Below are 16,060 nucleotides of genomic sequence, written 5' to 3' on the forward strand. Positions count from 1 at the left end.
GAGAGTGTGAGCTTTCCATTGGAGGCCAAAGGAACTGCAAGCAGCTGTTTGATATTAACATGTGGTCTACATGAACTGCTTGGGGGTCTGCTTCTGTACTCACACTGTTCTCAGTTCCCACTGCATGATAAAACTACAGGTAAGACAGTCTGCAAGTAGAAAGACATAAGCCTCATATATGATGGATGCTTACTGTGCCTCCTTGCATATCTCTCAACTGTATAGATTTTCCCAGAATGTCCAGATTGTTGCCTCATATCTTTGGCCTGTTTTCATAAAACTGTGTTTTTTTAGCAAATTATTGGCAAACCATCAAAGATTGAAGATAGACATGACAGACAATAATGAAAGACATTTGAGTTTCAGACGTCATACTCTTCAGAAACTTCATGCTAAAGCAAAAGCTATTATTCCATCAACTTTCCACATTTGTAAGAGCAATATTTACATTATGTCCCTATTTTTGGGTCTTTGTTCCCCCCATTAATTATGGCTTTGCTAAGATTTCTTGGTTGAGAGGTGTGCCTCCTTATCTGTACAGTCCTCCATCACACACTGTAATTAGCGCTGAACCAAATGGGTGTTGGGATGTTTTTTTCCCATACCCATGTTATTATATGCTTTGATATATTAAATTATTAGACCATACTTTGTGCTGGCTCTGTCTTATTTTGGAATTCACTTTTGGATTATAGAGCCTTTACACTTGCGTGTTGGACTGATTTTGGTTTTAATCTGTTTACCTTACAAACACAAGGTACAGGGTTTGCTTCGCACCTTTGAGTAAAATGGCTAGGCTTAAAATGGCCCACAAGGGCAACTAGCCCAGTATTTACTTAAGGGTTGGGAGCTGGGATGTTTACCTCATTAACACAGGGTGCAGGGTTTGAATCTTACTGTTGGGATGAGAAATTTGGCTAGGCTTAAAATGGCCCACCCTATGAACAACACACCAGGGTCGCTAAAAATGGTAAACTGGAACTTGTACAACCTATTTTATTTGTTTGCATGATTTATTTCTCCCTTGCTAAAGTGACATACTGCTTGTGATGTCATAGATATCTCCAGTAACATTAGAAGGTAACATCACATAAATAATAATGAATTTAGAGTGAGAATATGCTTTAATGCCACATCTTGTGTCCAGGACAGATTCTGCTTTGTTTAAAGTCCTTTTGAATAAATAGGGTGAAAGAAGGAATGATGTTCAAAACAGAAGCATGATTCTATCTAAATTTCATGTTTTACTAAGTTTTGCCAGAGAGCAGTCCAGTAAGAATATGCTCTTCAGACATACCAGTATAGCTAACACAACAAAGCAAATGTTTTAGTTAGCATTTTTTTTCTTTAACCAGAGTTTCTCAAGAAAACAAATGTTTTAGTTATTGTGCTTTTCTTTAGCCAGAGTTACACTTCATTTTGTGATTGTATATTGTGTTTCTGATAGTTAAATATAAATGAGGTTTACAGCAGAAACAATGAAACCTTGCTTCTGACAGAAATATGAGGACCACTTGGCCCAACAGTAAGTCTATTTCCCTGACTACTGATAAATCCTTATAGAACCAATAGCTTAAATATTCATCCATCTTACATTTTTCCATTATAGAAACATCTTCCAATGGGAAATAGCTAATGTCTTTATGCATGTGTTTTTTCCTGCCTTCTACCAGCAGCTTTCAGGTCTCCGCCACTGTGTCAGAGACAAATGGCTCTTTTGTTCTCCTGTTATACCAGTCATTTATTTGTAGTGGAGAGACAGACAGCCACTTGGGTGGCCATTATCACAGCAATTTAGAGGGATTCTAATCTCTAATTCCTCTCCTTTCAGCAGGGCAATGCAGATGATGCAGACACATGGCTTACAATAATAGTACGGGGTACATGCTTCCATATATCATGCCATATACTGCTTTATAGGACCATTATGACACCTTACAGCAAACCACTACTGAGCCTACACTTTCCTTCATGGTGGTGGTTAGAAGCAAGGTCTCACTGCAATTGTCCCCCACACTGGCAAAGCATCGCTGTGATTTATTCCAATTCCTACCTGGATGGCTAATTCAGTACCCTGGCCCTGTACTTGGAGTGCAGTCAGGTTTTCATCCTTCTGCAATGTGCTACAGTGCTTTCTAGAACTATCTCATCTGTTTGTTAAGTTCCAGACTTTTCTCATTACTCAGACACTATAACCTATTTAGGGGATTATACCATGCCTCAGTCACACTCTGCATGAAGATCTGAAGCTGTTTCTTGAAAGGACTGCAGCCTGATCAGTACTTCACAGGCCAGTAAAGACATTCAGTTCTGAACGCATTTACAGTGTCCAGTTTATGTAGTTACATGTCAGGTATGGTACTGGGGACCAAGCAATTAAAGTGGCAAATAGTGAACGGGTGAATTTTACTTTACAGATTATGTTTATAAATTGATGTATACATTTCACTAGAATGACTTCCTGCAATCAAAAAACTACAGTTGAGCCTCTGTCTCTCCCTCAGGTGGTTGAGTGCAATATTTCTGAAGAGCCAATATCTTTACATTCAGTCATTTTGCAGCTTATGTCCACATATAAACTTTGTCACTGACACAGCATAATGGTTAAATAGTAGTTCACTGTCCAGTTGCTCCGTTTCACGTTAGAAATCATCATATATTGTATTTGGCTTCTTAAGCAGGCACTTGAAATCAAATGACTCAATTGTTTTCTCTTGCCACTATCAGTTTACTTGATAATGTATTGCATACTTAACATTAAATACAATAAAAATGCAGAAAAAAATTAGCAATAAACTTTTCAAATGTCATCCAGTAAATTTTTTTACTACTGTGGCTTTATTCAGTGATTCATGAAAAACATTTATATAGTCTTCAGAACATTTTTCTTACATTTTGCTGTATTCAGATTAACAATTAGTCAAAATCTGGCTCATGACATAAACATTTTAAGTTTGTAAGAAAATGGAATGCAGAGGTGAAGATTTAGCTGTGGTCTCTGCTGTTTACAATCATACTTGTCTGACTTCTACATACATTTCTAAATATTCTGATGCGTTTGCTGAATACCTTGTTTGACCGTAATAATCACAGACAGTTTGATGTGCAAACACTTACTCAGGGCACACTGCTCACTTAAAGAAAGTAGGCATCAAGCATTTGTAAGAGTCCTGACATTTAACAAGATGAAACCACTTTCCAGCACTGTCACTGCTATCACAACTTGTGTTACCATATCACACTGTATTCTATACGGCACACTGTAGATAACTGATATCATCACAAGATTGTCTAATCCCTACCACATCGACACTGCATTTATCTGAACATGATCTGGTGTAACAATGCAGTCTGCCAGCACTAATAACTGATTTAAAGGGAAACTTCACCCAGTGATTGAAAAGCAATTATACCATCTTATGCCCTCTAACAGGTTACTGCTATTTTGTAACATATTATACCCAAAGACACTGACATGATTATGTTTTATTGCCAATACTTCTTCTGTCAGTGCCTGTGTTATTATTATATGACACTAATTACAGAAATGTTTCTTTCAAGCTATCTGTCTTTTCGTAGCACTGTTTTCTTGAATGTCTCTGGGCAGAACGTCAGTACAGCTTTTTTATGGAGTTCCTTTCATTTTTGTTTGAAAAATGCTCTTAAGCAGTTATGAATGTTCTGCTGGGTGCCCTTCCCACTGATGAATCATAATTACAGACTGATCTGACTGTTATCAAAGGGATTATATACCTAAGTAAAACCTCCCTAAAAGAAATTAATGTACCATTCAGGATTATCGATTATATTATCTATGATAATGTACTATATTAGCTATTTATATTAACTGTCAAATTATCTATGTTATGATCCCAGTTATTCTCACTAGGGGTAATATATATAATTAATGATAATGGGTGGGTAAGGCCAATCGCTAACTAAATGGTATAGGTTAATTCAAATACTAAAAGAGAAATTGGCTAGGCTTAAAATGACCCACAAGGGCAGCTAGCCCTGTATTTACCTATGAACCTATGAGAATCTGTGACCTAAGTATTTTGTTTGTATGGCTGTAAATCTCATAAATACAGCTTTCCATGTCTTAACCACAAAATGCTTCTGAAAACTCCTTCGGGATGCAAAAGATACTGTGAAAAAATGCCACAACTAAATAAAGTTAGAGTTTACAGCAAGTCAAAATGGTGTAGATAAACACTTCAGAATAAGTATAGATAGATTTTTATGTGGTAGTCTTGGACCTGACAAAAAGAGATTAAGAACACTTTCTGATGGCAAACTCATGGCATAGGGGTGAAGTTATCCTTTAAGCAACTTGCATTTCTTATACAGAATTTGCAAAAAAAGGCAACCTTGTTTTCCTGATAATAATGTTCTTCTATACCAGAAAGTGAAGGGTGCTTCTCTCTATTGGTGTCAGTAAAGCAAAAGTGCCCTTCTCTTTCCTCTGCAGACTGTTTAAAAATGATGTGTAATTACATGACAGAAGCTCCTGGTCTCATAAAACAAAGTACATAAGAGGATGCTGTGTTGAAACAAAAATACACATCGATGTTCAGATTCATAGATTCATAGCTTCATAGGATGATTCTAGGTTATTGGCCTGGAGGCCCTTATAAGCCTAGCCAAGAATTTTTCCCGTGTTCCCACAAAGTCAGCACCTGTTTCCCCTGTCCAGAAGAGACACAGGTGGGATCCTAGGGGTGTATTTTTTTTTCTTATTTGTTGGTGTATTTTCTGTTTCCCATCCAGTCATCCAGGTTCCTGTTAAAGAGGGCTATAGGTTTAAAACCATGAAGAATATGGGCATCAATTCCACTACCTCTCATATGCAAAGCGAGCACACCATTTGAGCTAAATCCACAGATGACCCTTTAGCCATAACAATTCACTGTCAAATGTTCTGTAGCTTCATTTGCATAATGTAAGAATTTTGTTATTTTTACCCTATTTTTAGACAGGTAAGCTGACACGTTAGGGGATAATAAATCAGGGCAGTTCAGGGGTACAGATGAACACTGACTGCATCTCACATCCATGCTGGACAGTTTAACAGTTCAACCTTGGTGAGACACTGCCACACTCCTCCATAGATGGCTACTTCAGCAGCCTGTGGTCCACTGCTTGGGGTGCTGAAACAAAAAAAACTCCTAACTAGAGGATTTTTTCTTCATTTGTGTGGGCGTAACTCTCATTTCATCCTATGTTAACAAGTGAATGTGTAGAAGTCTTATGATTGTGAAAAAAATTTGTTGTGGGTACCACACAAGAAATTCGTTAAGAAAATAAAGAGTAACCATTTCTGGAACTACTGCTCTATTCTTAAGTAAACATTATTGTTAATAAAGTAGATGCCTGAGGATTAATTACATGGTTTGCTGTATTCATGAAGAAGTAAATAAATTACAGAACTGTACATGCACAAAAGAAAAAGGAAAAAAAAAAAGCAAAATAAATCATAGATAGAAGTACTTACAAAATGCAGAACATTCTAGTTTTTCCAATAAGTGTGCTTAGACCTGCTTTCCACCTTTTTAAAGGCAAAGTGTTTGATATTAAAATGTAATCAGCTTCATAGTAATTCTGTAATGCATAAGTCTCTACCTCAGAGCAGAGGGTACAGGTGGAAGAAATTGGCAAATATTATTCATACAAATCAATAAAACATTGTGAGACTGACTGGTAAAGAGTATCTAAAACTAAATGAACAACTAAAACAAAGTGCTAAAATCTTGCATTTCATCCCACCTGTCAAAGAGAAATGATGTGGCAGCATTACAAGCCATTTGGACAAATGTTATCATTTAAGATAATTTGCAGTTTAAGATAAATAATTCATGTAAAACAGGCACTATCTCCTTCATTTGTGCAGCTGAGTAACACACAGCTTAGACCATTAACCCTAAAGTGGTACACAGGGCTAATAAGATGTCTGATGCCCTTTCAGGTCACTTTGTGCCATGCCGTAACAACCTTTTCTGGGTTTGACAAACTGTCTTTCCATTGGTCTGCAGCCTCATTACTGGTACTTTCCCAGCCAAGCAAAACCTACAAAAATTATTAACAAAAACATATTAGTATATGTATTTTCAATATTTTACATAAACAAAAATAAGTGTGGCAGCAATTTCTGTGACAGTTCCTTCTGAACTTGATTTACAGATCACTTTACTATGTTAGCAGTTAATCACTGTCATCTTAAGGAATGCCTCCTCCTCATATCACCTGCTACAATACTGGACAGTTTATTGAATTACGTTAGTATCAGATCAGTTACTGATGTTTTGATGAATTCATAATGCTCTTAGTGCTGTATCCTTTGACCTATTATACTCCTGTTTCTGAAAAAGTCATTAGAATGCAAACTACTGACCATGAGCAAAATGTTCCCATACTTAGGACTTCCTGCAGCTCTGTTATCTTCAGATGACTGAACTCCAGACCTGTAGGTGGCAGTATAAGTACTACCATACATACAATAAATTCCATCTCCAGCAGCTCTATCTTCGGATGACTGAACTCCAGACCTGTAGATGGCAGTATAAGTATTACAATACTTACAATAAGTACCATCTCCCTAATTCTAGGTATCAGCTAGCTGCCATTCTTGTACTGTTTATTGCAGTTTAGAGAATCATTAGCAATATGACTCTGAGGCACCCCATCTACTTAATAAGAATGACAAATTAGAATGAAAACTGTTTTTGAGTTCTGGCTGATGTTGTGTATTAGTCTGAATTTTCTGCACTGAACTGCCTAACCATCTGAACCACTTATCCATTTTGTACTACCTGCTTAACCCAATTCATGGCTAATAGGAGCCTGTCTGTACAGACAATCAGTGGATATAAAGTAAGCAAACAATCCTGGATGGGATGCCAGTCTACTGTAGAATGCATACATATTTGCACCCAGTCGTATGGGAAATTTTGGAATACTGACATGTTGTAAAGGAGCAAGAAAAAAAAATGGAGATCTTCTAAGAAATATACTTGTACAGATAGAGGACCATGTAAACTCCTCACATTGAGGAAAATAATGGGAAAACTAAGTGTTGTGAGACAGGAATGACAACGCCATTTTAAAATTACCTCTGTTAATTGAATTTATTTTTTTTTTAATTTGGGGATTGTCAAATTAAATTAGTGTTACTGAATGTGACCAAATAGACTTCAGCATTTTTTTTAGTCTTTAACCAGTAAGCTCATTAAGTCTAAGTGATCTTTAACAGGAGTGACATGGAAGTATGGTTCAGTCAAATGACTTGTTCAAAGAAGCACAGCATGTAAGTGATGCAACAAATGGAGGCTGAATGAATCAAACCCAGGACTACAGGATGAAGTTCTTTAGCACTTTACAGCCTAATGATCACTGCTGCTGTACAGCATACAACTTAGGGTCTTTTTTTATTTTGCCACAAGTTAGTACCCATGTGCAATCAGTTCTGTTAATATGCCGATGGCTTGAATATCGGGGGGGGGGGACCTGTAACTCCCCCTCCCATTCCCATAGTTCTTTCTCAGTTATGGGACCCCTGCCTTCTATTTTGTATGTCTCAGTTCTTTCTCTTCCCAGGGAGGTTCCCCTTTCCAGCTGGAAGTGTCTATCTGGCCTGTGATGGCAGTACCATGTCTCAATGCCAAGGAGTGGAATGGATGGGGAGCAGTTGTCACAGTGTGGCTGGTCTGGAGCTGACTTATACATAGTAAGGGCCCTGGAGCTGACTTGTACATAGATAGGGCCCTGAAGCTGACTGGTACATAAGTAGGGTCATATAGCTGACTTGTACATATGTAGGGCTCCGGAGCTGACTTTTAACATAGGTAAAGCCCTGGAGCTGACTTGTACATGGGTAGGGCCCTGGAGCTGGTTTGTACATGGGTAAGGCCCTTTAGCTGACTTGTACATAGGTAGGGCCCTTTAGCTGACTAGTACATAGGTAGGGCCCTGGAGCTGACTTGTACATGGGTAAGGCCCTTTAGCTGACTTGTACATAGGTAGGGCTCTGGAGCTGACTGGTACATAGGTAGGGCCATGGAGCTGACTTGTACATGGGTAAGGCCCTTTAGCTGACGTGTACATAGGTAGGGCCCTGGAGCTGACTGGTACATAAGTAGGGTCGTATAGCTGAATTGTACATATGTAGGGCTCCAGAGCTGACTTTTAACATAGGTAAGGCCCTGGATCTGACTTGTACATGGGTAGGGCCCTGGAGCTGACTTGTACATGGGTAGGGCCCTGGAGCTGACTTGTACATGGATAAGGTCCTTTAGCTGACTTGTACATAGGTAGGGCCCTGGAGCTGACTGGTACATAGGTAGGGCATGGAGCTCACTTTGCATAGGTAGGGCCCTGGAGCTGACTAGTACATGGGTAGGGCCCTGGAGCTGACTAGTACATAGGTAGGGCCCTGGAGCTGACTGGTACATAGGTAGGGCATGGAGCACACTTTGCATAGGTAGGGCCCTATCCCCTGTGTGCTGCTACTCCTTATGAACCACTGCAGGTATAAAGCATAGCCTGGGAGTGTTCGCAGTCCCCATCTCCCCGATGTGGCAACATCAGCCAAGTCCACCTGCACAGCTAGCACGTCTCTCCATCATTGCTGATCCCCTGGCCTTCACTGAGTAACAATCAATGACCTGCTCTCACCAGCATACAACCCCATCCTTCTCTCCTGGAGATAATAAAACAGGAAATACCTCACTTCATCAATCTTCATGTTCCTCACATCTACTCCTGCAGGTGTCCAAGTCACTAACTGACCTTGGATCACCTAGGCTGCAGTCAGGCCTTTACCACTGAACACCAATGGAGCTGGCTACACCCCAGACAGCTTTCAGTAACAGTTAAATTTCAATGAAAAGCAACAATGCAATTTGAAGTTATATAAAGCACAGGGATATTTATATTAATGCAGGCATCAAACACGGAATCATAAAGCACTGTAGTAAGCAATCAGTGATACGACTGGCTGCAAATTCTTAAGGCAAAGGCCTTTCAATCTTACCACACAAATGCATCATTTTTGACAATAATAGTATCTAAAGAAAAATAAATACAAAACTGTCAGTGGCTTAACAAGTAGCAGACATGTTTTATTCTGAAAGATCTGAAATCTGTAGGTTCTATTCCCAAAGAAGATGGACACTTGGATTAATTTTCCATTACTGACACTGCAGTGCAGCCTAAAAGGGTACTACACTCCTGAGGTCCTTTGCATGACATGTTAAACTAAGGTCTCTCCCTTTTTTAATTTCTCCATATCTTTTGGGTTTCTAATAACATGACAGGAATGGACCCCATTCCTACATCAAAGTACGATTAAAGTTCATGAAATTAGCACCGTTTCACTCTTTGATGTCAGCCAAAAGTGCTCTTCACAGCACCCACGATGTGCCCAGTAATGACTCCTCCTGCAATTCGTACAGAGTTACATGTATTGGTAGCACATCTAAATAGGACTGTAGATTCTTTTTTATAAGACCCATTCCTCCTTCTACTGTTGAAACTATCTGGGTATCTTTTTTCCACATTGCTCTCATTTCTGCTTGCAAATCCTGATATTTTAAGACTTTGTGTCTCTCTGTACGCAGGACACTGTAGTCACTTGGTGTGGCAATTTCAATGAGCAATGCTACTTTTGTCTTCTTTTCTTGGACCACTACATCCGTTTTTCTACCATCTACATTTTGGACTGTTGGTATTGGATGATCCCATGTGTGTAAACTTCAACATCATTTTCTGTGATGCTTTGTGGCTCATGTTTCCAGTGTTTTTCAGCCACTTCATTACCATAATGTTTGCACAATCCCCAGTGCAATAGTCTTGCCACATTATTATGCCTTTCAGTATACTGTCCTTCTGCCATTAGTATGTCACAACCATCAATGGTGTGTGCAACTGTTTCCAATTTAGTTTTACAAAACCTACATTTGTCTGTTTCTCCCACATGTTCAATGAACTTTGTAAACCAGTGTGTACGTGGCCCACTATCTTGGGCTACCAATATTAACCTTTCATCTCTTGGTTTGAATTAGTCTCTCCTTAACCATTCCTGTGTTTGTTCCTGAGCAACATGAAGTTCTTCCAAAAGGTTTCTATACTTGCAGCTATACTTATGCATTTTCCACATTTATTACCTTCTCATCTGGTCCTTCACCTTACATTCTTTCTTTTGTTTTTTTGGCACATTCAGTTGCTACTTGATTTTTATCTACTTCTGGTATTCATAGGTTCATAGGTTCATATGTAGGTGCTAGGCTATTGGCCCAAGGGCCTACATAAGCCTAGCCAACAAGGTTCCCTGGCTTATGCCACCCAAGAAAGTTATTTTCCTGTGCCACTGTCGAGCAGAGACACAGAAGTGATCCCCGGGGTGTATTTCCTATTTCCCATCCACTCATCAAGATTTTTCTTGAAGAGTGCTAATGAAGAACTTTGCTTGACATAGATGGGTAGCCTGTTCCAGCGTATGGGAAGTCTCTGGGACAGGAATCTATCCCTCCAGCATGTCCTGTTTATTGTGGCGACAAGCTTTAGGTCCCTAGAGTGTGTAGCTCAGAGGGATTGGGATTTCTTTAGGTGTAGCATGTCCAACAGCTCTGGTTTGACATAGCTTTATATGTTAGGCAGAGATCACCTCGAAGTAGGCGATATACTACGGAGTAAAGCTGGAGTTTTTTGAGGCGATCAGTGTAGAGAAGTTGTTTGAGGCCGGTAATCCTCTTTGTGAGGTACTTCTGTGCCCTTTCCAGCAGCTGCAGATGTCTTGTGAGGTACATTCTAAAAGGGGCGGTGTACTCTATAATGGGTCTAATGAGTGTCGAGTAGAGGGGAACAATGACCTCTTTTTTCCTGGATGAGAACCCTTTTATGATGAGGTGTGCCACGTAGAAGGACGTCCTGGCTACTGTGGCGATGTGACTATCAAAGAAGAGACTACTGTCCACCTGGGACCCAAGGTCTCTTATCACGCATTCAGTGTTAAGTAGATTGCTGCCTATGTGGTAGTTCATGGGTACAGAGTTTTTACCAAAGGGGATGACACTGCACTTTTTGGCACTGAGCTTGAGGCCATGGCTCTGACACCAGGCATCTGTCTCAGCGAGGTCCTTCTGTAGGATGTCCACATCATTTGGGGACTTGACTATGGCTCCTAGTTTGCAGTCATCTGTGAACTTCATTAGCCAGAGGCCTTCTGTGTTGGCCTGTACTTCAGAGAAGTAGATACCAAACAGGAGAGGTCCCAGGATGGAACCTTGTGGTACTCCACTTGTCACTGCTTTGAGGTCAGATTTGGAGTCTACAACTTTTATAGTGTGGGTTTTGTCAGTGAGCCAGTTGGCAACCCATCTTGTGACATAGGGATTTATACCTAGTTTAGTGAGTTTAGCTGTAATTCCAGAATGGGGGATGGTGTTGAAAGCCTTGGCGAGGTCAAGATAGGCTGTGTGAACCACCTTACCCTCATCTACGGCTTTGGTGACTGCCTCAAAGAAGTCGATCAGGTTCAGGAGGCATGATCTGCCTTTCACAAACCCGAACAGGGTGGGATCCAGAGTTTGGAGGTTACCAATGTCTTTGTTTATGAGTTCCATGATGATATGTTCCATGGCCTTGGAGACCAGGCTCATCAGGCTAATAGGTCAATAGTTCCCGGGATCAGTGGTGGCTCTCCCTTTGTGGAGTGGGATAACTGTTGCTGTGCGCCATTCAGTGGGCACAAAACCTGATGCAAGGCTATTATTGAACATGGTGCTTAAGTGGGGAGCCAGTTCATTCTGAAGTTCATGTAAAATGCAGCCTGGGATGTTGTCTGGTCCCATGGATGCTGTGTTTTTGGCTTTAGAGAGTGCAGCTTTTACCTGCGTAGTAGTGATTACAGGGACTCTGCATTTTCCTGTATAGATATGGGCCCTTTAGGGGGTGAGAGAGGGGGTAAAGTTAGCACTGAACCTATCTGCCAGGATGTTGGCAATATCAGTTGGTTTTGTAATTTTTGTGCCTTTGTGCTGTAACTCAGAGCAGATCAGGGTGTTGCCATTGAGATTCTTGACATAGCTATAGAATGCTTTGTGGTTGTCCTTAGAATCAGTGGCAATTTTGTTTTCATAGCTAGCTTTGGAGGATCCTATAAGGGATCGCAGCTTCTTACTGAGGCTGACCAGGGAGCTCCTCCACTCATGGGATTTTACTCTCTTTTGCACCAGTTTCTTCCTTCTGTTGTAGAGTTTGTTTATGGCAGGGGACCACCAGATCAGCTTCCTTTTTGTGGAGGATAGCGTCTTGGTTCTGTTTGGGATAGCACGATCCATGCACTCGTGTCAGTGCTTATAGAGTGCATTTGTGTAGGATTCAGCAGTTGTAACTGTATTCTCCATCTGCATGGGTGTCATGAAGTTCCATTCCTGCTTGACGCTGTTATGCTTCTGCCACATTAAGCAGACACGTCATCTTAGATTTATTCTCCTCATGTTTCAAAACTTTAACTACATTTGGATCTTGTGAGGTCAGCAGATATGTGTGGAGTCCAATCTATACATGTAATCACTTTCAAGGAGGCGCATTCCTTCTTCGGAATGGGGAATATATAATCTTGGTATGCACTGATTTTTATAAATCATTTGGTGAGCATGAAGCATCCTTCTTGTTTTCTTATCTAATCTATCCAACACATTTTGAGGCCATTTAGTCACTCCAGAATTGTACGTTAAGACAGGAAGAGCAAATTGGTTTATAGCTTGGATTTTGTTCCTAGATGTCAATGCTGTTTTCAGGATTAAAGTGTTCTAAACTGTCCCTTACTAAGCTTTATTTGCATTTGTTCATGCTTTATTGCTGATCATTTATCAGTTCCCAAATATTTATACACTCCCTCTTGCTCAAGTTCTTTTATATCACATTCTTGTCCCAAACTGATGTTTTCTTGGTGCTGCAGCTTTCCTGCTTTAAAGGTTGCTTTTGCACATTTATAAAGACCAAATGACATTCTTATATCATCTGAGAAAGTTTTGACAACTTGCAGTTGTGGTTTCAGTTCCTCATTGGATGAGCTATGCAGTTTTAAATCATCTACAATGAGAAGATGAGAAGTCTTTACACTTTGTTGTTTTCTAGGAGCCAAATTATAGCCATGGCCTAAGCTGTTAAATAGACAGCTTAATGGGTTAAGGGCAAGGCAGAATAGCAACGGTGACAGAGAGTCACCCTGGAATATTCCCCTTTGAATTTTTATCCCTGGAATAATTATTTGTCCTTTATCATGGCTTAATTGGAAAGTGGTCTGCGACTATTTCATGGTCGCTGTAATGTAGTCGATCAGTGTAGGGTGTATCTTATACATTTTTAAGCACTCTTTTATCCATGAATGTGGGATACTATCAAATGCTTTTTTATAGTCGTTCCATACCATACTTAGATTCTTCACCTTTTTACAGTTCTCCAATATGACTTTGTTTAACAACAAATGATCCTTTGTTTCATATGACTTTCTTTTATACCCTTTTGTTCTACTGCCATAATTGAGGTTTCTTCTATATGACTATAAACTCTGTCAGCATCAATTCCAGTGTATAGTTTATACTTCGTTGGAAGGCAAGTTATTGGTCTATAGTTTTTAGGGTAGCTTGCAGGTTCACTCTTAAGTAGGAGCATTGTTTTTCCTGTTGTTAGCCAGGTTGGTGTCTGTTTAGGGTGCGCATATAAATAGTTTTTACTCATAGCTAAACCTTCATGCAAAGATGTTAATACTTTTAATCAGAAGTTAGGTACTGCATGTGGGCCCGGAGTTTTCAATTTGGAGGCTTTTCTTAACTTTGTTTCACTCTCTCTGGCTGTTACTTCATCCCATTTCATATTTTGTACCTTTAAACTTCTTATTCTTTTACTTCTTCTGGGGCGGCCATGGTGGTGCAGCAGTTAGCGTTGTCGCCTCACAGCAAGAGGTTCTCTGGTTCGATGGCTGGGGTGCTTTCTGTGCGGAGTCTGCATGTCCTCCCTGTGGTCATGTGGGTTTCCTCCGGGTGCTCCGGTTTCTTCCCACATCCCAAAGACATGCTGTAGGTGGATTGGACACTCTACATTGGCCCTAGGCATGAGTGAATGTGTGCGTGTGCCTTCTGTGGAAGGTTGGGCGCCGGGCTGGCAACTTGACACCGTAAAACTCTACTGCCAATCATGAGCGGACAGTTGATCCACTGTGGCGACCCCTAACCAGGAAAAGCCAAAAGAAGAAGAAGATTCTTTTACTTCTTCTATCCATTTAGCATCTTTGTTATGCTCCACAGGATCTTCATAAATACTTCTCCAAAATGTATCTATTTCTTCTTTTTTTGGTGGACTTTCAATTCCTTTTACCTTGTTTCCCAACTCTCTATAAAACCTTTTTGGGTCATCAATAAATTGTTTATTTTGTATTTTCCTTTATATTTATCTGCATATCTTGTAAATTTTCCCAGCTGTGCTGAGACTGTCAGCTGTTATTCGCCATAGTGCATGCTAGATCCTGGCCTGTGCGCTGCTTTTATTACTTCTGTCTTTCTTAGTATTTTTGTTGATCTTTTCCCTCTTTTATATTCTTCTAACAGGGACACTTGTTTTATAGTTTTCTCTAAACTAAGGTCCCATCTGTCTGAACTAGTGGTAGCTCAGGTAAATGCTTTGCAGGACTACTGTGCATTTGTGAGAAGTAAGATGGACTACTTACCTGAACATCTGATATACACAGACAGAGAAGTATAATTAGTGGGACTGTATGTGAAGGAAAATGACTAGCTACCTGCTGCTGTTTGCTTATTACTCTGGCTTTGCATGACTAATGTGATTTGCATGAAGCAACATGGAATATGTTAATGTGAAGTAACTGTTTGTAACAAAGGTGAAATGCATTACATGGCCATCCTCTTTTATCACATTCCATCACTGGTTTGTACATAGATGTGGTTAGGACTGCTTTTGTCTGGGTGAAAGTAACTTAGTCTCTTGTCACTTGCTCAGTTTAAACTGTCAGCTCCCTAAACAAAATAAGGGATAAAATACAACATAGAATACCCAGGCCTTCAGAGCTTCTGGGGGGCTGGTGGCCCCACTCACCAAAGCTGCAGAAGTGGACTTTGACACAGGCTTAGTAGTGTCCTCTGCCTTGACTCTCATCGAGTCTAATACCTGGTCTATGCAGAGGTACACAGAAGGTCACTCTGCCTTGTATGGGGTGTTGGGGAGGATATCATTATTTCTTTAACTTTCCTCACAGACTTTAGAGGGGTGCACAGGGGTGACTAAACTTATATAGGAGCAGTGTTGCGAATAAAAGTAACAAGTTGGAAACATTACAGCAATTTTTTTTTATTTTCCTCACAATTAAATATCAGATGCATAAACTGGTGGCAGTCTTGGGGGGTGGTGGTAAAAGATCATTCTGTTTACATATGTCTAACAGCAAATATGTTCTATTGTTTTTTCAGTTTTGCTGAATTATGACATCAGGGAGGTACACAGAAGGTGGCTGTCTTGTGCAGGTATAGGTGAGGCGGTATGTTGTATACACATAAGATAGCAGCATTTTGAAATACATGACTGTGGCCATTTGTCCCTTAATTTGCATCCCAGTTTAACACCAGATGGGGGTACACAGAAAGTGGTTACCTTTTTTAATGTAGGGTAGGGAGGCAGGTACTACTTCCACATATGATTTAGGTACACTTACAAGCACTTGTCTTCTCTGCCACAGAAGCAACTAATTTCTTCCTTGAAATGAAAAAATAATAAGAAGATAAAATTTCTTTCCTTTTGCATGATTTAGGCCATCACTGGAGCAAAAGATTTGTAAAAGCATCTATTATGCCATAGCTTCTGGGCACCTTCCAACCTCTGGACACCAAGCTTAATTTAGGTACTAAATACAGTGTAGCCTAGCCTTGGTCAGCTGGGGTGTGTTGTAAGGATACACAAAAACAAAAACAAAACAAAGTTGAACAGTAATGACTGAATTTCTTCCCTAAATCATGATTTTTTTTTCATATCATCACTGTAGGAAAAGGCT

At 40.0% G+C, this 16,060-nt stretch overlaps 1 protein-coding gene across 1 annotated transcript in view; it reads right to left on the minus strand.

Annotated features, from left to right (window-relative positions):
* Positions 1-2,810: 2,810 nt before the first annotated feature.
* TC2N (tandem C2 domains, nuclear) overlaps positions 2,811-16,060 on the minus strand; it is a 591,081-nt gene continuing 577,831 nt past the window's right edge. Inside the window, exon 11 of the mRNA XM_044073626.1 lies at positions 2,811-6,066. Within this exon, the coding sequence (XP_043929561.1) occupies positions 5,962-6,066 (105 nt within the window). The 3' untranslated portion in view covers positions 2,811-5,961. The remainder of the gene's footprint in view (positions 6,067-16,060) is intronic.

Source organism: Protopterus annectens, chromosome 6.part0, assembly GCF_019279795.1.
Source record: "Protopterus annectens isolate FY-2018-M chromosome 6.part0, PAN1.0, whole genome shotgun sequence".
In the NCBI taxonomy this organism is placed as follows: Eukaryota; Metazoa; Chordata; order Ceratodontiformes; family Protopteridae; genus Protopterus; species Protopterus annectens.